Below are 22,486 nucleotides of genomic sequence, written 5' to 3'. Positions count from 1 at the left end.
TATTGTTATCCTTAATGCTCTTGTTATCTATTGCTTATTGCATCTAAATGGAGCTGTTACTATTAGATGTCCCATTATGCCAAGTCCTGACCGACCAGAAGTGACGTCTCACTTCCGGCCGGTGGAACACAAACACTGCACGGACCCAGGCACGATGCTGTACACCGTACGGCGCGCACCGCCCTTTATGGCACAGACACAGCGGTGCTGTCATTAGGTTAAGTTGTACCCACTATCCCGATTTACGTATTGTATCTCTGTGCAGGATTAGACCCGCCGAGTCACCGGAAGTGACACATGAGTTCCAGTTGTGCGTTCCAAGCCAGTTAGCACACCTACTCCCTCTCCCTGTGGGGGTGGGACTGGCACTTTTTCAACAGTTGATATGGGTATTTAACAGGGGCCTGGGAGGCTCAGTTCCATGTTCCAGTTCCCTGTCTACTAATGTGACTACTATTGATTCGTTGGCTGTGCTGCATACACCTTGAAAGAGGTCCTGGCGTGGACCGAAACGTTGGTGAACTCTTGCATGTCGCTTGGAACTGTGAGATCTATGCTTTTTTTCTCTCATTAAATGTTTTTTTGATTATTGCTCCTTATCAAGTCTGGAGAGTGCCATCATTCCCACTACTGTGGGAAATACTGTAATATAGATAGATCTATGTATGTATCTATCTATATACACACACACACATATACATACACACATACCCATGTCACAAAACGTGATAGCACAACTTTCCGATAGCCATATATTGCCAGCCAGTAAGAACTCTACAGATGTTATAACCCACCTAGCTGAAATGGTGCCGGAATCTATACTTTATCTACATACAAACAAGACTCTGTAGAAGTGGAAAGCAGTAAACCTATGTAGGAGCAGTACAGATGGTGTAATGGTTAGCATTACTGCCTCACAGCACTTCATGGGTTCGATTCCCACCATGGCCCTGACTGTGTGGAGTTTGTATATTCTCCCCGTACTTGCGTGGGTTTCCACCGGGTACTCCGGTTTCCTCCCACAATCCAAAAATATGCTAGTAGGTCAATTGGCTCCCAACAAAATTAACTCTAGCATGAATATGTGTGTGTGTACATGTGATAGGGAATGTAGATTGTAAGCTCCACTGGGGCAGGGACTGATGTGAATGGCCAAGTATTCTCTGTAAAGCGCTGCGGAATATGTGTGCGAGATATAAATAACTGGTAGTAATAATAATAATAATAAATAATGTAGTAGAGAACCAGAGATTGTACCAGGTTCAAAAATTACATAGAAAAATGCACCCATAGCACATACAGAAGTGTTGTCATGTAAGATGCAAATGTAAAGAAAAACTTGCTACGCTACACTATTTGGTGCGGCGCACATGCCCCGGTCGTCTCATGCCGCATGGCGTATTGAGGCTTGGTGCATGAGGACGCATCAGTAGGTGGATTGCTCCTGACAACGTACAGCATTATAAATGACTTGTTAATATATAGTACAGCACACAGTAACACAACACCATGGTGCATCTCTGATGTAGCACATGCAGTACATATCCTATACAGACACGATTATACATTTACACTGTGCCTGTAGCTGCGGCCCCTCAGGGAGACGTACCTGCTTCTCCAGGTTTGGTTTTGGAAGCTGCAGAGTCTGTGGAGCTGCCAGCCTTGTGCCCGGTGCAGCGATCACGATACTGGTGAGCTGTGCTGTGGGGAAGGCTTTGGAAAGGGCTGTGGGTTGCCCATTTACAATGCGCACAGGATGGATAGAGTTCTGGGAGGTGGACGTTAGCTTTGTCGTCAGCATAACTGGCCGCTGGAGGAGCTGAGGGGCTGCCAGCATGGGGGGAGGAGCAGGGGCAATGGGAATGTTGTTTTGTGCTGCTGGTTTTGGCCGCACCTGTGATCAATAATAAAACGGTTTAGGAAATGATCCTACGAGGGATTTAAAAACAAAAACAAAAAAACCAACATGATGAAAATAAATAGCATATACTAGGCATGACTGTAAGCCAATCAGGCACCAGTCGTGGCGAGAACAAAACCCATGAGGATGGCACCATATTAACAATATAAAAGGGGTGGGAGGATAATAATTGCCATAATTTATCACAGGCAAATTGATCCCTCAGGACTATCCAATCACCCAGCAGGCTGCAGTTAACAGAATTTCTTTTAGGGTCTGAGCAAAAGGACCCAAAAAGAGGTCCCAGATAAATCGCCTGTTTTCGGGTGCAGCGAACCCATTCTCTGGAGCTGCAGAGTGTGCATCCTCTCCTGAGGGCACTTTTTTCTAAACTGCCTGTGGGAGGGGGCATATAGGGGAGGAGCCAGCACACCCAGTGAAGAAATTTAAAGTGCACCGGCTCCTTTGGACCCCGTCTATACCCCATCGTACTAAGTCTCCCCAATATCCCTTATGGATGCCAGAGAAAATTGAATAGCACTAGCTTGCCACATTTGTTTACACTCTGTAAAATATGGGGTCTAACTGAATTCCCCCCTTAACAAAAAAACAAAAAACCTATGTAAAACAAATCTCTTCGCTTTCCAGAACGTCACTGCAGTATTTATCTATTGTACCACATTTCTGCCTCACGTGTATCCCATTTCTGAAATATTTGTGGCAGAAAGGAGATTATGGATTATAATGCTATAAAGCAGGCATGTCCAAACTGCTTTAGCATTCTCTGACAGCAAAACTGTCAGGGCATGCTGGGATATGTAGTTTCACAACAGCTGGAGGGCCGCAGTTTGGACATGCCGGCTATAAAGTTTCCTCGCGCATTCACAACTCATATTTTCATAATAAACCTTCCAAGAACTTAGGAGGAAAGGGAAAGTGATCAGACAAACTCACTTGTGGAAGAAATGTTGGACGAGGAGTCAGCCGAGGAGGTGGGATGAACTGGGGAACTTTGATAGTCTGAGAGGTTGTTGCCTGGACCTGCTGTAAAAAAATGAAACCTTACTACAATGGAATGTATCTGACCGATGGCATAACCGGTCACGCACAATGCGGTTTATCAAACGCCACGACAACAGAACGTAGAATTATCACTTACCAAAGTAACAGCATTTTTTGCCACTATCTGAAATGTCTCCGTTCCCTGACTGGTGATCTTGTTAGATGTCTGCAGGTTGATTGCGGCGCTTTGTATGTCAGAACCGATGACTGCTTTCTGGCTGTTTATGGCAGTCACCATGGCGATGGTTGGTCTTTGCCCCAGTACAGAAGTGGGCATGGACGCTGCTGCGGCCTTCAGCACGAGAGGTAGAGTCTTTGCCGTGATCATAGAGGCTGTTGCCACAGTCTTCTGAGAGAAACAGAAGGAGGGGTACAAAAAAAAGATTAAGGAGGTCAAAATATTGTGGTTACGTTCTTTCTACACTCTGGACATAATAAATGATTGAATTCTGAATAAAGAATGCAACAGATAGTCAAACATAAAAGACAAAGAAGAGGGAACACAGGGAAAGTTATCTGAAGCCAATAAATAGCTTTGTAATGGAAACACCAAATAACTTTAGAAATGAAACGTCGACTCTTGTTGCCTCCACTCATGAGATAAAAGTGGTGTCACATCTTAGTTAGGGAAACGTGATACGACCGATGGTACCAAGAGCGGATGGAGTGGCCCATCACTTGAGCCTGAGGGAGGAAAGTTTTCGGAGACAAAGGCAGATATGGACTGTGGTACACTGCAAGGAGTATATTTACTAATGTGCGGGTTTATAGAACAGATAAGATTCTAGCTTTTATCTTCTAGAAGGTGCTATATAACGTAGAATCTGATTGGTTGCTATGGGCAACATCTCCACTTCTATAAACCTGCACTTTAGTAAATACACCCCTAAGTCTGGCATCTCTAGCAAATATATGTAACCAGCTGACGTACGGATCTGCAGAGGTGACCAACTGACGTACGGATCTGCAGAGGTGACCAGCTGACGTACGGATCTGCAGAGGTGACCAGCTGACGTACGGATCTGCAGAGGTGACCAGCTGACGTACGGATCTGCAGAGGTGACCAGCTGACGTACGGATCTGCAGAGGTGACCAGCCGACGTACGGATCTGCAGAGGTGAGGTGACCAGCTGACGTACGGATCTGCAGAGGTGACCAGCTGACGTACGGATCTGACCAGTGCACAACTACTGCAATAATAACATGCTACAACCAAAATCTATGTTAGCAAGATTTTACCATCCAAACGGCTCTGAGATATGCCCAGGGATGCTCTTCTCAGAGCAATGCAATCGTAATAGAATTTGACGGCAGATAAGAACCACTTGGCAAATCTGGTCTGCCCCTTTTTTTTTTTTTTATACCATATTCTTACCTCAAACCTTATTTGATCCTTATTTCTATGTAAGGATATCCTTATGTCTAACCCATGCATGTTTAAATTACTCTACTGTCTTAGCCTCTACCACCTCTGATGGGAGGCTATTCCACTTGTCCACTACTGTTTCTGTGAAGTAATTTTTCCTCAAATTTCCCCTGAACCTCCCCCCTCCAGTCTCAGTGCATGTCCTCATGTCCTATTGTTTCTCTTCATATGGAGAATGTTTCCCTCCTGGACTTTGTTAAAACCCTTGGTATATTTGAAAGTTTCTATCACGTCCCCCCTTTCCCTTCTCTGCTCCAAACTATACATATTGAGATTTCTTAGTCTTTCTGGGTATGTTTTGTGATGTAGGCCATGCACCATTTTAGCTGCCCTTCTTTGTACAGTCTCTAATGTATTAATATCCTTTTTAAAGATATGGCCTCCAGAATTTAACACAGTATTCTAGATGAGGCCGTACCAATGACCTATACATAATGCTTATGTATGGCAATGCTATTATAGCCAGACAGCATCCACTGGTGCAGAGTGGTGGCATGGCCTGTTCTGCAAGAACATCCTCCGTTTATTAAAGGGTCTTGATCTTAAAATCCTGAAAAAACAGAAAGCCTCTTCTTGCCATCATAGATATTAAAGTGCATTTGCCTTGGTGCTTAAGCTCTCCTCTGCTCGTGCGCACGCACAGGGTCAGTATAGGCGGCGCCCGATCATCCAGCACGTGCTCACTGTGACTAATTTCAGAAACCCGCCTCTGATGAGGTCCCAGGATGTCCTCTCAGGCGGCGTCACCTTATCTCATGTTGTACGTACAGTTTACAGCACAACTGACAGACAAGGATAATGAAGCTGCACAAGTGCGTCCACACAGCATGGAATGAATGGAAAATCATATTTAGTCACATCACATACATAAACAGAACAAACACCTCAATAAACAGATGGAATGTGCTTTAAATAAAACCCCTACTAAAATAGAACTATGAGCAGACAAGCAACCAACATGACCTACAGTACTTGATAAAAATATGAAACAAGAAACAAAAAGTTCTGTACCACAGGTTGCTAGGGAAGAGCAGCGATATGTTTAGGTGACTACTTATAAATCTGCTGAATAAATAGAATTGTCAAAAAAAAAAAAAAAAGTACAAAGTAAAAAAGTAGTCCCTTTTTGGGAAGTTCATCTTGGTTACATCCAGTTTACACTCAGCAAGACACGCTGCATGCCATATACAGGACTGGCAGACGTACGCTTCTCAGTTTTAAACAGGATACTTGCATTATGAAATATTATCCATAACAACAATATATATGCCCAATAAGTGTGCGCATCTCAGTGACAATTTTTTTTGCACACCGCGGACAAGCAGCAGCCGCAGTGTGCGACCAATCATTGTGCAATCGTACCACGTTAAGGATGCGTTCGCATCATGACTGACAGGGGGCGTTGGGTGGGAGTGGACCAGGAAGATATTGAAAACATGGTGGTGGTGGCTGCACAGGCAGGGGTCCACCTCTATATGAGGTTGAATAGCAACTGAACAGCGATTGCATCGCTGGGTGGTGCTACACACCCTGGACGGCCTTGCCCTGTGCTGGGCAGCCCCCAACATGCGATTTTAGAGGTCGCAGTTTTTGCTAAATTAGCAAAAACTGCAACTAACTCTAAATAACCCCCTATATGTATAGTCATGGTTTGCAACACCGATACAATAGCATTATCACGCTGGCTACAGCACAGATGGTAAAGCCAGTTTGCAGAATATACGTGCAGAAAAGGTCACCCTAAAACCAGTTAACAGCACCTTCTCTGGAGCGCCCAAACTGAACGGCTTAGCGTCCCACGGCCCAGGCAGCGCTCCCATGCGCCTCAGTATATTAGAATGTTATGGTCTAATAAACGGAGCTAAAACTTTTTTTTTTTCTTTTAAATTAAACTGTGTCCTTTAAAACCATTATAACCACAGATGATAAAATCACACTTGCATGTGCCCAAACATATATGGTAGTCCGTTCCGTTTTGAAGCATGAAACTACTAAAACCACACCAAACCAAAAGATACATATTACCGAAACAATTCTGAATACGCAGAAATGTACGGCAAACAAGCGCAATTGTATGTGAAACTGGAGACAAGGTGCAGACCAAAAGTGGCGCCAACAAATGGGACAGACCGGAACAGAGGCCGCGGTGATAATGCTGTATTCACAGTCTATAAGTCCCTTCGCACCCAGGCCGTAATTCGGCTTCACTCAGATACCGAGCTGTCGGCACTCACCTGTGCGCCACTCAGGCCTGGAAGAGGTGATGCAGATGTCTGGGAAAGCTGCTGCGGTTGGAATTGTTGCAGCTGTATCTGGTGTGGCTGCGGCTGCACTTGTGGTGTTGGCGGTTTGCTTTCTAGCTGTAGCAGAGGTTGGATAAGGAATCTGTTGTCTGGGAGTTCCTGTTTCACTATGAGATTCTTCCGAAGCTGCTCCACTACGAGTTTCTGCAAGACAAAATAAAATCCTTTTGTTACAAGCGTATAAGGAATGTTTAAGTACACATATTATAGGATGACATATAAATAAAATATTTATTTGAACAAAAAAAAAATAGAAAAATATTAAATAATAAAATGTGGGAGGATTAATGGCATGAACTAAACGACAAAGAAACGTGCCATTAACTTCATACCGGATTTCACATTAAGTAGAGACTAAGGGAGTTCTACAATGGTGGCCAGTCCGAACAGTAACAGAATGGAAAGACATAACATTGCTCATTTTGCCTATGACACCTATGGGGGTGTACAGGAATAGGAGCAATGTTGCTATACTGTAATACTCAGTGACTGCCCCCACAGAGGGAATTCTGGGAATAAGGCAAAAGCACAGCAGACTAAAAGTGCACCTGGGTGTGCGGCGAGGCGACAAAAAGACTCCGCAGGGTGCGGAAGTGTAATCCCCACATCAAACGTGTAGCCTCTATTACCACCTCTCATGTAACAATTCCGTTTCTTCTCCTTTTTGGCTTACAGTAATCAGTGTGGGAATACTATAACACATGTGCCACTTTTGAGTTTCTGAAATCATTTCTTCATTTAGTTACACTGGGAAAAATGCACCCACTCCACCCCTAATGCCTAATTCAGATCTGATCGCAGCAGCAAATTTGTTAGCAGTTGGGAGAAACTATGTGCACTACGGGGGTGAGGGCAGATGTAACATGTGCAGAGAGAGTTAGATTTGGGTAGGGTGTGTTCAAACTGAAATCTAAATTGCAGTGTAGAAATAAAGCAGTCAGTATTTACCCTGCACACAAACAATATAACCAACCCAAATTTAAAGGTGTGTACACACGGTAAGATTTTTTCTTTCGATTTTGACTGTATAGTCAAAATCGCAAGAAAAGTTAATGCAGATCGCAAGGTGAAAGTCACCTTGCGATCCCGATACGCGGTCCCGCAAGGTTGGTATCGCAAGCCTAGATAGACTGTGCAGGCAAGTCAATTTTGACGTTCTAGTTTAAAAAGTATAGTCAAAATTGTCACTTAGCCAAAACCGTACATAGTCAGTATCGCAAGCACAGTCATCTAGGCTTGTGATACCAACCTAGTCCCGATCGCACAGTGAGAATCGGGGTTACCCCAAATCTCGCCGTGTGTACACGCCTTTATTCTCTCTGCACATGTTATATCTGCCCCCGCCCCCACCCCCCTGCAGTGCACATGGTTTTGCCCATTAGCTAACAAAATTTGCTGCTGCGATCAGGTCTGAATTACCCCCTTCGTACACTGGTAATTTGCAGAGACTGACCTTACGCAGACCAACTCTACCCATAAGTGACTGCAAAGCAAACTCAGCCATCTTGCTCTGCAAATAAATGTGCTTTGATGAAAACCTAGGCTCTGCATCCCTGTGTGTAGGGGACACTTACTGTAAGTGTGACAGTATTCTGCAGTCTAGTTTTACAACCCACGCTATATACTGTATTTGTTGGTTGCATCATCATCGTCTGATCAGCAGCACTCTGCCTGCAAAAAGTATGGCCTGCACTGAAGTACAGCTTTCAGGAGAAAGCAAAATCAAAGCCATCAGAGGAGATTGTCAAGAGTTCTATAACCAGCTGTGCGGAGCATCATCGGGCCTTTCATAGTACACAATGAGCAGCAGTGCCTGTAACTGATGGAAAAGGAAAGACGCACATGGGAAGAGCAGGCAGTATAGATGGCGGTCTGGCACTACAAGTTAGCGATGGAGCCAGCCAGCTGTCATTTGCCAACAGGCGACTTATGCAGAGGTCTTAACAGATACTGCGGTGCGCATAAGAACACCAATTCTTTCAGCAGACTTTATTGGTTTACACGGCCCTGACGGCCAGCCGTGCTGGGATGCAGCAACAATGCAAGCCCTTATTCAGGCTGAAGCGGCTCAGCAGAAGGGAACAGTAGGAAGCAGACTGCTGCAAGAATGATACAGCCAGATGGTTCTAACAAGAGGGGCAAGTCCAATCACACGAGGAATTGTGATAGTAGGAGTTATTTAGTTGCGCCACGCCACCCTCATGCTGCTGGGAAATAACACAAACCCTCCTAGCGAGAACAAATATGCTTGTAAGTATTCTCCAGCACCGGAGTGAGAAAGCAATCTCGCATCGGAGTGTATGCAGCAGAGATAATGAATGCAAGTCCTTCTGTAGGCTCCGGATTCCTTGTTTACAAAGCGTCGTCAGCTGGCTCCTGCCTACAGCAGTATGCAGAATCCTTATCAGTGTATGACATGCAGACTGCAAGTTTGGTTAGTTTGGGGGCTGCATAATAATAACAAGGAGAAAGCCTCAGCCTCTAATACTAAAACAGCGTTAAATAGGTACTTCTGTAGCAGCGACCCTCATTTGCTACATTTTCTATTAACAAGATGTGTTTTGCACAAATAATGCCGTCATGTCTCCTATGGACCGAACCGGGCACTTCTGGTCCTATACTGGTGTCAGAAGTACACATACCTAGAACCTCTATAACTGGGAGGTAGCAGCAGATTGGGCACGGTAAGTTCTCACACTTGCATGCATGTTGCTAGGGCAAGAGCTCTCCAGCTTTCCGATGTGTTTCCATGAAATAAAAGGAATACAATAGATAACCTCATAAAAAAACTACTACAGAGCAATAAATATACCAATGGGTATGGTACTGTAACAGCAGAAGCAACGATCTCAGAGATGCAAGGCTTTGTATGAAATGCAAACACTTCTAATACACTTAATTCCACTATGCTACAACACTCTCCCAATGCGACAACCGGGCGGACGAGCACTACACTTTGTGTTACAGTTCTAGTGCCAGAGACCGTCACCAGCGCAGCGTAAGCGGCAGATGTCCATATTTGCATTTGATTTTTAAAAATATGCTTAACAGTGTTCCAAAGAGCAGACCGCTTGCTCTTCACTGCATAGGTGTAACGGAGTGGAGTGGTTAAGCAGTTCATTCTGCCTTGTAATTACGCTCCATTAACCTTCCGCATGACAGCGGCCCACACAACTGCAACGCCAACTGGCCGCATTTGATAAGGATGTCTGGAGTCTGCAAATCCAATGCACATGACATAACGGGAGCAGAGCACAGACCCAATACAGCCCTGTTAACCAAACCAGACACGCTCCGCTGGATTATACAGCAGCACGAGAGCGCAGGAGGAATAGACGAGGTGCACAATCAGGTGGATAAATGACTTGGAGTCACTCTGCCAGCTAGTCATTCACTGCATTATACGTCACGTTTAATACACTTTGGCCTTTTCATTACATCCTTGCCTCCAGTGAAAGGCATTTTTATTGCTGACAGGCTACACAGTGTGACAAAACAATTAAATGATAGGATACCGAGCTCAATGTGGCTTTATGTGCGTGTGTGATTATCTGACCGTCCTTATAGTCTACCTACAGACAGGCAATCCTTCCCCAGCCGGTAAATGGAAGGCTGCAGAGATACAATAATACAAGGGACTGGGGGCAGGGCCTAATATGCGGTTGGCTACTTCTCCGTAGTTTAATCTTTGTACTACGCCATACAGTGACCAAGCATTACTCACTCTTCAGCACCTGTGCAAATCACATTAAGCAAGGAATGGCCAAATATCAGTTTCCACTGCTTACACATAATAAGCACAGGCAACCTTTTATTCTAAATCAGTGACATCGAGGCCTTCACACCTATCAGCTGCTGATGAAACACATGCAACACAGTACGGGCTCGTTACCAACACTGCGCTATAAAATGCCACGTATAAAAAGGTTTCAAATGCAGCGCAACCTGTTTCTATTAATGCCCACTCTCCGTAATATAGCTTGCATGGGGAACAGAGCATAACCTGTCACTGTAATACAGCTAAACATGCGTTCATGTTTATGCCTCCTAATTCAATCTCCCAGCCGGCCGGTGAATGAGCCCTACATTTTCACTGTGGAAAAAGAGGAGTGCAGGTCACTCTCATATGTGAAAGTCAGAGGGCATTTATTTTCCCTGGCAGAGTGATCAGAAACCGTCTCACTGCCTGCTCTCTAAATATGCAACCTTAGGCCGCGCAGAATGCTGCAGCTTCCTGCGCACTGCGCGCAGCCGGTTACGCACAAGTCTCCGGGACGTGGCAGGGAAGACCTTACAGATGACCTTACGAGAGACAATCAGGCAAAACTCTCCAGCTGTCAATCACCTCTCCAGTCACCTCACCCTTTCTACACACTACTGGCAGCACGTACAATAGGGAAGAGTATGTCAGACACCAGTTCCTATGGAAACACAGAAGGGTCACTCAACAGAGGCACTTATCAAATGGGAAAGCATTCCTAAACCAATGATCAATTCCCTTATGCAAACTACAATAGGAGGGAAATTAGCGCCCGTAAGAAGGCAAACAGAGAGAGAGAGAGCGGCTTTCAGAAGCATGAAAACAGCACACGACAGAAAGAAGCCACAAAGCCTGCCTCCTTTCCCCCCCACTTGTGCCAACGTCAATGGAAGTGGCCGATTCAGTCGCTCTCACAACAACAAAAACACAAATTAATGGGTGGTCTGTTGAGCATGAGGCCAAGGGGTTAAAATGCAGCAACAAAAAGCTTTTTCCAACACCCCAAAAAAAAAGAAAAAAAAGAAATGAAAAACAATGATTAAGTACAAGAGAGGTCTCTGCAAACAAGCTTTCCCTACCAGTCCTCTGTATACACCTATGTATACCTCTAGTAACGCGAGTGCCTTGCATGGGTGGAGGTCTGACCCCACAGGCACGATGACCGCGCAGCTGTAGCATCACTTTGCATCCGCAGAGAGACTGGGATCAGGTATTACATCCTTCATTATCATGAATAAGGGCATTTGTTGTCTAATTTACAATATGATGATAATAAAGCCACTTTACTTTAATAATCATGGTCATGCTATAAAGGTCATGGGTACTGAACGGATGATTACGATGAGTTGCCTGGGGACAGTAGTCCCATATTCTCTAGGAGACAGGAAAGTTCTTGTCAGGACTGGATGTGTCCATGTTTGGGATGACTAGTATAAAACAAGGGGGCAGAAGAGGAGGGTGTGGTGCCATGAATACCCTGCCAGTAACATGCATATATAATATAAATGCTTTATGTCCTGTAGAAATACACCACACCCCTAGAGGGAGAATAGATCATGTGGCGAGCGCAGCGGGCCACCGAGCCCGCAAGGGGCCTCAATGCGCTTGCCCCGCTGCCGGCATTCTGGCGAACGGGATGCTGCTTTCGGGATCATGACAGCCGGGATATCGGCCGCCGGTATTAGCTATGTATTCCCCCTGTACACATGCTTTGGCGGACTACTGAGGAAATGGGTGTGGTTCGTTTTATCGACAGTGTCTAGGTCGACAATGTTTAGGTCGACCACTATAGGTCGACAGTCACTAGGTTGACATGGATGGAAGGTCGACAGGGTTTCTAGGTCGACATGTGCTAGGTCGACAGGTCTAAAGGTCGACATGAGGAAATTTTTTTTTTTTTGGTGTCTTTTTCTTCGTAGAGTGACCGGGATCCCAAATTAGTGCACCGCGTCCCCTCGCTTCGCTCGCCATGCTTCGGGCATGGTGCCTTCACTCCGCTACCGCTTCGCTCGCCACACTTTACCGTTCCAATCGTAGTCCACGTGGATCGTTAAGTATGAAAAAAAAAAAAGTGAAAAACTCATGTCGACCTTTAGACCTGTCGACCTAGCACATGTCGACCTAGAAACCCTGTCAACCTTCCATCCATGTCGACCTAGTGACTGTCGACCTATAGTGGTCGACCTAAACATTGTCGACCTAGACACTGTCGATCTTCAGACCGGATCCCGAGGAAATATAGGATGGGGTCGGAGGGTGGCCAGCCCACTGTTGTCCAGTCGCCCCCAACCTCACACTTGCGTTACGTATTTCACTTACAGACATCGTCAGGGAACGTATAGAAGGGCTGCAGATGGTGATTGGTGAATACACAACAATTATTTAGCAGATTCCTAGGTATACTTTTCTCAATTACATGTTTGTCTATGGAAAAAAGTCACATTGATCGTGACCAAAAGCAAAATAAAAACATATTTTGACGGAATACTGGATATGAATATTACTCACTAGTCTTATTATCTGGGATTTAAAATACACTTTAAAGAGGGATGCATCAAACCAACTAAAGAGGACAGGTCCTACCTATCATTTTATAAAAATGTGCTAGATAAGGGATAGCTAGATGGCCAATTGGTTGCTATTGGCAAACGCTCCACCTCTATAGAAGGTTTGATACATTTCCCCCTTAAAATGCAAAGACAGATAATGATGTTCAGTTCACGCGAGGAAGGGATTTATGTCTGCATCAGGCTCTGCCTCATCTCTCCAGCCGCATGGTGCCCCTGGAAATTGCTTTGTATTGTTGGCAACTCTGAAAGTACACATCCCGGAGAGCAGACTGTCACTATAGATGGAAGAAGTCGACCTTCCAAATGCATTCCTGTGATCACATTAAAAATTACATTTCGGAGAATGAAAAAGTGAAAAAAAAATGAGCTTGACAAAAGTGGCACAGAAAAGTATGTAAGTGCACCTGAGGAAGCGCTCTCCGCACAGGATAATGAGGGAACACAAAGCTCCGCTAAATCTTTTTGTTAAGCCAATAATTTATCCTTCCAGATGCTTGGCTGGATCTGGAGACAGTTTTTACAAGCGTTTCATTTGTCGTGAACAAGCAGCAGGAAAACAGCACAGAACACACAAAAGGGAAATAGACTAAAACACATTTTAGGACAATTAAAAAAAAAAAAAAACACATTAGAAAGCCACTTAACATAACCCAAAAAATGCAGCCAACTGATCACCAGTATCACATAGTAATGTGTCATAAAGAGGTGCACGTGAGGGACATACGAAAGCATTTGGTACATCCTGTATATAACATTGGTAAAGCAGGCTGCACTCTATGAGCCGTTATTACTGCATGTGCTGCCCTCTACAGGTATAGGCGAGAAAGGTTATCAGTACACCTCTACTATTCCCTGCTCTGCCTCCCAGAGGGTGACAGGAACCTACCAGTTACCCACACTAATGCAGGACCATGCCAAGAACATATCCATAACGATTCCAAAATAAAGCTCTTACATACTAATAATGCATTCACATGTAAAGCTCACTACAGATACGGATGCAAAATATGTCAGAATGTATGATGCTCCGATGTGGGGGAGAAGTGTTATCAGTGCACGGTGTGTGTGAATAGACAGTAACTAGAGCGACCACTATTGGTCAACAGTGACTAGGACGACACCTGAAATAGGTCAACACAGTTATTAGGTCGACGTGGAAAAGGGTCGACATGGTTTTTGTTATTTTTTTTTTTTGGTGTTTTCTTCTTCGTAAAGTGACCGGGAACCCCAATTAGTGCACCGTGTCCCCTCGCTCCAGTACCGCTGCGCTCGGCACAGGTTACTATTCCCAATCGTAGATAGTAAAGTATGAAAAAGTTCAAAAAGTGAAAAACTCATGTCGACCTTTTCATGTGATGACCTTTGCCATGTCGACTTAATGCATGTTGACCTAATGAGTGTCGACCAAAAGACCGACCAGCACATCTACCCACCTCTCCCCTCTGTCCCTCCTCCTTCTGTCTGTTCCTCCTTTCTAGACTGTAAGCTCTCACGAGCAGGGCCCTGTTCCCTTGTCCACATTGGAACCAAACCTTTTGGCTTAACAGGCAGAACTAACCTGTGTGTGTAATGTGACTGCACATGTAATAATGTCTATATACTGTAGCTTGTATCCTATGCTTTGCAATGTTTGTACTGCAAGTCTTTTGCATATGTTTTTACTCCCATTTTGTTTTTACCGTTTATGCAATGTGCTGCGGAACCCCATATAAAGGATAATAATAATAATAATAATAATAATAATAATCTGCATTACATTTAGTGCATTACGTTTCTCTGCCACCAGATGGAGCTAAAGAGAGTCACACTAAGCAAGTCATATGACTGAACGGTACAGAGTGTATGTTTGTAAATATAATCTGGTTCAACATCCGCATGAAATGAATAAATCAGCACACAGCATCTGTGGTCAGAGCGGCCGCTGATACACGAACAAAGCAAGGATTTCCCAATACTCCATAGTTCACAGAGGTAGTTTAGGGATGGCCACCAGCAACAGATGGCGCAAACCATCAATATTACTGATTCAGTGAAAAGGTTGGTTTGTTTGTTTTGCAATGGACATCCCAAAAGTGGTTTCTCTCACCCAGCTTAATTTAGAAACATTACTGTCAACAATAACAATTCCCTGTGCAAATCTAACATTGCAAGAGCCAAAAACTATCTTTTCTGAATCCTTTAGACACACAAAGACAGAATGTTATAAAATGTGAATTTATATGACAAGTTAGTCACAATATTTATTCAACTTTCAGACAATTTTCACAACTTTTAAGTTAGACCATAGGGAGGAATAGGGACAGTACAAGGTAAGTGTTTTATCCTGTTTTTGTTTACACCTATCTTTCATAATGTTTTGTACTTTTCCCCCCTCTTTCCGTAACCAGGAGAGACCCTGAGATTCCGCTACAAATCGGGATTCATGTTGTTTAGTATTGAGCGCCATATGCAAACACCCCGTGGACAGGAATTGCTGCACCCAAAGGCTATCTACAGTCAAACAAACGGGATGTTCTTAAATAGTACTTTTACATACCAAGTTAAAGAAGCCAATATGTGGAGATATAATAATTACAACAGTATTTTTAACCAATATTTAAAAGGAAAAAACAAAAAAAAAACATAAAAAAACAATTAGTTTATAAAAATACATAACATTTACAGAACCCAAAAAGTTTGATGTTCTGTTACATCTGCTATGTAGTCGAGTTAAAGAGACTGCAATGAGCATACTGAGGAATTCAATTGTATTCCTGCACCCACAGCTCCAGTTATATATAAAAATAAAATCCAGTGTGGCCTAGGAACGTTATTTTCTGTGCAGGACTTTCATATAGAAAGAAAGAGCACGTCAGCTGTTCTGCTGGTGTAACGGAGCATATTCTGATGGCCTAGGGATTCCGGCTCCAAATAAAAACAAATCAAATTCAACGAGCCAGTCAAATGAATATGACTCCAAGTATAATGGAGGGAGGAGAATGATGGAACACCCAAAGCCAGCTAAACCAGAGCAAATGCATAATTCATATCAGGTCAAGAGTAAAAGGAGGAAGGAAAAGAAAAAAAAAAAGCTTACAAAGCAATCCTACCCACTGAGCAAATGCAGAAAGCAGATGACAATGAAACCAGCCTTTCCCTGCTACTTAGTAATCTCACAGTCCACATAATTGCAATACCCCCCAATATCATGACAGTACAGCTGAATGCATGACACCTGCTTAAGTTCATACATCAGCAAAAAGCTGCCACAGCGATCACGTCTAAAGCAGCCATGCCAAAGTACTGGCAGCGTCACAGCGTCCGCTGAGAGCAGGTGGTTTCAGTATTGCACTGTATCCATACAATATAATGCTTACTGACCAAGACATATTTTGCAAAAGGAAAAAGTATGGGATAAAACACTATTTGTTATGGTTATTACCCCTTACAACCCAGACATTTCTGCATTACAATTAGGCAAAGTGACAAAGTGCAGAGAGCAGGCCAGGCAATGTAAGTCCACACGCCGGTCTCATGATTTAGACACTTATCTCGGCAATCTTATAGGAGGAGATGGGATGGGGAACCTTTGGCACTCCAGCTGCTGTTTAACTACTCATCCCAGCATGCCCTGCTACAGTTTTAGCATGGCCAAAAAGCAAAACTGTAGCAGGGCATGCTGGGATGTGTAGTTTAACAACAGCTAGAGTGCCAAAGGTTCCCCATCACTGCCCTATGGTAAAGCAGAAGGAAGGATTCTGAGATGATCACGGAAGATGTACACGCAGCGTTCAATGCAGCGATCTTCCAGCAGCATTTACAAACATATCCGAGAATGATCTGACAGATTTCATGTGCATCCTTATTGGGCATCGTAGCAGTATTCTGGCCACACATGCAGCACACAGATGTAAAAGAGTCTTGTTATTTCTGGATATCACAAAGTAAAAGCAGAACTCCCACACACATTTTCTGTATAATTATTCTTTAAATACCATCTTTCAAGCATTGTAAATGAAGGTTGACGTGAGGACAAGCTAAGATAAACGACTATCTTTTTTTTTTTTTTTTACAAAACATCTTTGGAGGGCAAACAAATGTATTGCAGCGTGTCATGTTATAGGAGAGAGGGGAGAAGTAGGGGCTGGATGTTACAGTGCACAAAGCAGGCACAAGTATCGCAGCCAGACACAGTGGTGTCGATTCAACGGTTTGAAAGAATTAGCTCCTGTCTAGAGTGTCGGGCAGCTAATTCAATTGTTTTGGGTGAACAGCCCTGAGGTTGCACCTATTGTGGATTTATGCTTGTATCCTCCTGAGGTAGGAGCAGAATTCTGTGTAAAGCAGGGCTTCGGGGCTGGTCGGGAATGCAGAGTATGCCATAACTGCAGCCTGCTGTAAATGTGGCTGCCGCAACCAGCAAGCAGTGGAAATACCTCCAGGCCACTTTCCACGGGTGCTCGTTATCTCAAACAAATGAATCGCTGCCAGCAAGTCTGGGTATCCGTTCACAGGGTCGACCATGTTATGGTCGACAGTCATTAGGTCGACCACTATTGGTCGACATTGACATGGTCGACATGGACACATGGTCGACACATAAAAGGTCGACACGTGAAAAAGGTCGACATGAGTTTTTTAACTTTTTTTTCTTTTGGGGAACTTTTCCATACTTTACGATCCACATGGACTACGATTGGAACGGTAAAGTGTGCCGAGCGAAGCGAAGGCACCATGCCCGAAGCATGGCGAGCGAAGCGAGCCATGCGAGGGGACGCGGTGCACTAATTGGGGTTCCCAGTCACTTTACGCAAAAAACGACACCAAAAAAAGTTAAAAAACTCATGTCGACCTTTTCATATGTCGACCATGTGTCCATGTCAATGTCGACCAATAGTGGTCGACCTAATGACTGTCGACCATAACATGGTCGACCATTCATACCGGAACCGCGAGTCTGCTACACACACACACACACACACACACACCCACACCCTCACAGCTGCCAGCAAGTCATGCTAAGGAGGAGAGGGGCTGGATGTCATAGAGAACACACAGACGACATTGCATGGCTCACACACGCACAGACACACACCCTCAAGGCTGCCAGCAAGTCATGCTAAGGAGGAGAGGGGCTGGATGTCATAGAGAACACACAGACGACATTGCATGGCTCACACACGCACAGACACACACCCTCAAGGCTGCCAGCAAGTCATGCTAAGGAGGAGAGGGGCTGGATGTCATAGAGAACACACAGATGACATTGCATGGCACACACACACACACACTCACAACTGCTAGCAAGTCATGTTAATAAGGAGAGGGTCTGGATGTCAGAGAACACACAGATGACATTGCATGGCTCTCACACACACACACACAGCCTGTCATGCTAAGGAGGAGAGGGGCTGAATGTCACAGAGAACACACAGACGACATTGCATGGCTCACACACACACGCACACACACACACACACGCACACACACACCTCTCAGCTTGTCATGTGATGGCAGAGAGGGGAGAGGAATGTCACAGTGTAAACAGAGTTCAGAGGGGAGTTCTAAAGACTCCATGCTTCCTACATCTACCAAGTGACTCTGGTTGCCATAGTAGCCACGGTATGCAGTCAATTTGCCGGTTGTCAGGATCCCATCAGTCGGGATACAGATGCCGGAATCCCGCCATCCGCTGAAATGCCGGCAGTCAAAATCCCGCCCACCACCCGGAATCCCCACTTGGGTGGTGGCCCACGCCACCACCCGAGGGGGAATAGATTAGTGTGCCCGAAGTGCGGAGAGCGCAGTGAGCACATGAGTGGACATGCTGCGCTCGCCGCTGGTATTCCAGCTGCCGGGATTCCGGCATCTGTCTTCTGACCACTGGGATCCCGACGACCGGGATAACATACCTATTCCGTAGCCACAGGACACTCGTAAATCTACAACAAACCATTGATATCAGTCTGAAGAAACAAACCAAGAAGATATAATAATAAATATGAAGTCTGTTTATAGCCTGACACCATGATATGTATAATAAAAGTACAATAAACCCCCACTAAAAATACACAACAACTACAGTCTGCGCATAGGGAAATCAACAAAATAAAAAAATAAAAAGTCCCAAGAAATGAAACTCTATATTGTTTCCTATCTCCAGTTCTGATAAGGTCCTGGAACAGTCACATATATTGGTCAGTACTAGCAGCCACATATAGCGCATGTCATATTTATAGTTCAGCCGTCTTACAACACCACACATCTCCTCAGGACTGCTCCTTACTTGCCAAGATGTCACCTACAGGTTATAAATGCATACAGACATCTATATTTAGCTGTAATGTGTAAAACCCGGATACGTTTGTTCCATTGTCTGAAGAAGTTACTATATGGCATCCCTGTAATGAGGGAAGTAACGCACATATTTTCTGATAACTTTTTCCAGATTTTAGCAATTGCAAGAAATTGGAGGCAAATGGCAACCCCGTCTGCTATTGTGGAACTGCAAGTCCCAGCATGCTCTGCTTAAAACGGAATGCTGGGACTGTTAGTTCAACAACCACCAATGACTATAACATGTTGACTAGGCGCCTTATTCAGAGCTATTGCTGCGATCGATCTGAAGGTCGTGTTTTCCCCGTCTGCGCGGTGGCCGCAGTGCACATGCTATCATGATGCGATCGCATCCAGGGTTGGCGATGCAGCGCTGGGAGGGAGCAAGAAACGCAGAAATGCCGTAACTGTTTTCGGGGCGTGCTGATGACGTCGCCTGCGTTTCCTGCGAGTGGAAACATGAAGCTGAAGAGCCTGCATATGCAGCCTTGCCGTGTATGCAGGGGTCTCCCTCTATTCGATGTGGTCGCAATTCAACTGCCATCGCATCGCGGGGCAGAGCCACACATGCTGGGTGTCCCCCAGTATGTGATTCTAGTGGTCATAGATTTTGCTGCGATAGCAAAATCTGTGACCAACTCTGAATAATCCCCTGAATCTATAAGTCAGATACCATGGCTAAAATCCCCCCCCCCCCCCCCCAACGGGACTGTTTAGATCGTTGCCCTCTAGGCATTTTTGTGGCCCCCTAGGCTGACGGAACGCTTACATAATTTTTCCAAAAGTGAATTAACAAAGTTTTAAACCAATGTACAGCTCCCTTCATGAATATACTATGAGTGTCTAAAAAATACATTAAACTAAATTATCTGTGGCTGGCTAAAAACAAAAACATCACCAAAAAAAAAAAACCCCACCACACTAGCAGTAGCATTAACGGTAAAAATAAAATAATAAAAATAACATTTTACTCACCGGTAAATCTATTTCTCGTAGTCCGTAGTGGATGCTGGGACTCCGTAAGGACCATTGGGAATAGCGGCTCCGCAGGAGACTGGGCACAACTAAAGAAAGCTTTAGGACTAACTGGTGTGCACTGGCTCCTCCCACTATGACCCTCCTCCAGACCTCAGTTAGGATACTGTGCCCGGAAGAGCTGACACAATAAGGAAGGATTTGGAATCCCAGGTAAGACTCATACCAGCCACACCAATCACACCGTATAACTCGTGATACTATACCCAGTTAACGGTATGAACATAACAGAGCCTCTCAACAGATGGCTCAACAATAACCCTTTAGTTAACAATAACTATATACAAGTATTGCAGACAGTCCGCACTTGGGACGGGCGCCCAGCATCCACTACGGACTACGAGAAATAGATTTACCGGTGAGTAAAATCTTATTTTCTCTGACGTCCTAAGTGGATGCTGGGACTTCGTAAGGACCATGGGGATTATACCAAAGCTCCCAAACGGGCGGGAGAGTGCGGATGACTCTGCAGCACCGAATGAGAGAACTCAAGGTCCTCCTCAGCCAGGGTATCAAATTTGTAGAATTTTGCAAACGTGTTTGCCCCTGACCAAGTAGCAGCTCGGCAAAGTTGTAAAGCCGAGACCCCTCGGGCAGCCGCCCAAGAAGAGCCCACTTTCCTCGTGGAATGGGCTTTTACAGATTTAGGCTGCGGCAAGCCAGCCGCAGAATGCGCAAGCTGAATAGTGCTACAAATCCAGCGAGCAATAGTCTGCTTCGAGGCAGGAGCACCCAGTTTGTTGGGTGCATACAGGATAAATAGCGAGTCAGTCTTCCTGACTCCAGCCGTCCTGGAAACATAAATTTTCAAGGCCCTGACTACGTCCAGTAACTTGGAGTCCTCCAAGTCCCTAGTACCTGCAGGCACAACAATAGGTTGGTTCAAGTGAAAAGCCGATACCACCTTAGGGAGAAACTGGGGACGAGTCCTCAATTCTGCCCTATCCATATGGAAAATCAAATAGGGGCTTTTACATGACAAAGCCGCCAATTCTGACACTCGCCTAGCCGAAGCCAAGGCCAAAAGCATGACCACTTTTCACGTGAGATATTTTAAATCCACGGTTTTTAGTGGCTCAAACCAATGTGACTTCAGGAAACCCAACACCACGTTGAGGTCCCACGGTGCCACTGGAGGCACAAAAGGAGGCTGAATATGCAGCACTCCCTTAACAAATGTCTGAACTTCAGGCAGTGAAGCCAGTTCTTTTTGGAAGAAAATCGACAGAGCCGAAATCTGGACCTTAATGGAACCCAGTTTTAGGCCCATAGTCACCCCTGACTGTAGGAAGTGCAGAAATCGACCCAGCTGAAATTCCTCCGTTGGGGCCCTCCTGGCCTCACACCACGCAACATATTTTCGCCATATGCGGTGATAATGTTGTAAGGTTACATCTTTTCTAGCTTTAATGAGCGTAGGAATGACTTCCTCCGGAATACCTTTTTCTTTTAGGATCCGGTGTTCAACCGCCATGCCGTCAAACGCAGCGGCGGTAAGTCTTGGAACAGACAGGGCCCCTGCAGCAGCAGGTCCTGTCTGAGCGGCAGAGGCCATGGGTCCTCTGAGATCAATTCTTGAAGTTCCGGGTACCAAGCTCTTCTTGGCCAATCTGGAACAATGAGTATAGTTCTTACTCCTCTTTTCCTTATTATCCTCAGTACCTTGGGTATGAGAGGAAGAGGGGGGGGGAACACATAAACCGACCGGTACACCCACGGTGTCACTAGAGCGTCTACAGCTATCGCCTGAGGGTCCCTTGACCTGGCGCAATATTTTTCAAGCTTTTTGTTTAGGCGGGACGCCATCATGTCCACCTGTGGCCTTTCCCAACGGTTTACAATCAGTTGGAAGACTTCTGGATGAAGTCCCCACTCTCCCGGGTGGAGGTCGTGCCTGCTGAGGAAGTCTGCTTCCCAGTTGTCCACTCCCGGAATGAACACTGCTGACAGTGCTAACACATGATTTTCCGCCCATCGGAGAATCCTTGTGGCTTCTGCCATCGCCGTCCTGCTTCTTGTGCCGCCCTGTCGGTTTACATGGGCGACTGCCGTGATGTTGTCTGACTGGATCAGAACCGGCTGGTTTTGAAGCAGGGGTTTTGCCTGACTTAGGGC

General features: G+C 45.1%; 1 protein-coding gene across 10 annotated transcripts in view; it reads right to left on the bottom strand.

Annotated features, from left to right (window-relative positions):
* Positions 1 to 22,486, bottom strand: part of PHF21A (PHD finger protein 21A) — a 307,695-nt gene that overhangs the window by 93,788 nt on the left and 191,421 nt on the right. For 6 of the 10 annotated variants that reach the window (XM_063944307.1, XM_063944300.1, XM_063944305.1 and 3 more), the window contains 4 exons: positions 6,623 to 6,835; positions 3,060 to 3,311; positions 2,855 to 2,944; positions 1,610 to 1,894 (listed from right to left, as the gene is read on the bottom strand). In XM_063944307.1, the coding sequence (XP_063800377.1) occupies positions 1,610 to 1,894; positions 2,855 to 2,944; positions 3,060 to 3,311; positions 6,623 to 6,835 (840 nt within the window). The remainder of the gene's footprint in view (positions 1 to 1,609; positions 1,895 to 2,854; positions 2,945 to 3,059; positions 3,312 to 6,622; positions 6,836 to 22,486) is intronic. The other 4 variants (XM_063944303.1, XM_063944299.1, XM_063944302.1 and 1 more) reach the window with 2 other exon arrangements.

The sequence above is a fragment of the Pseudophryne corroboree genome, chromosome 11 (assembly GCF_028390025.1).
Source record: "Pseudophryne corroboree isolate aPseCor3 chromosome 11, aPseCor3.hap2, whole genome shotgun sequence".
In the NCBI taxonomy this organism is placed as follows: Eukaryota; Metazoa; Chordata; class Amphibia; order Anura; family Myobatrachidae; genus Pseudophryne; species Pseudophryne corroboree.
This window is presented reverse-complemented; position numbering and strand designations above follow the sequence as displayed.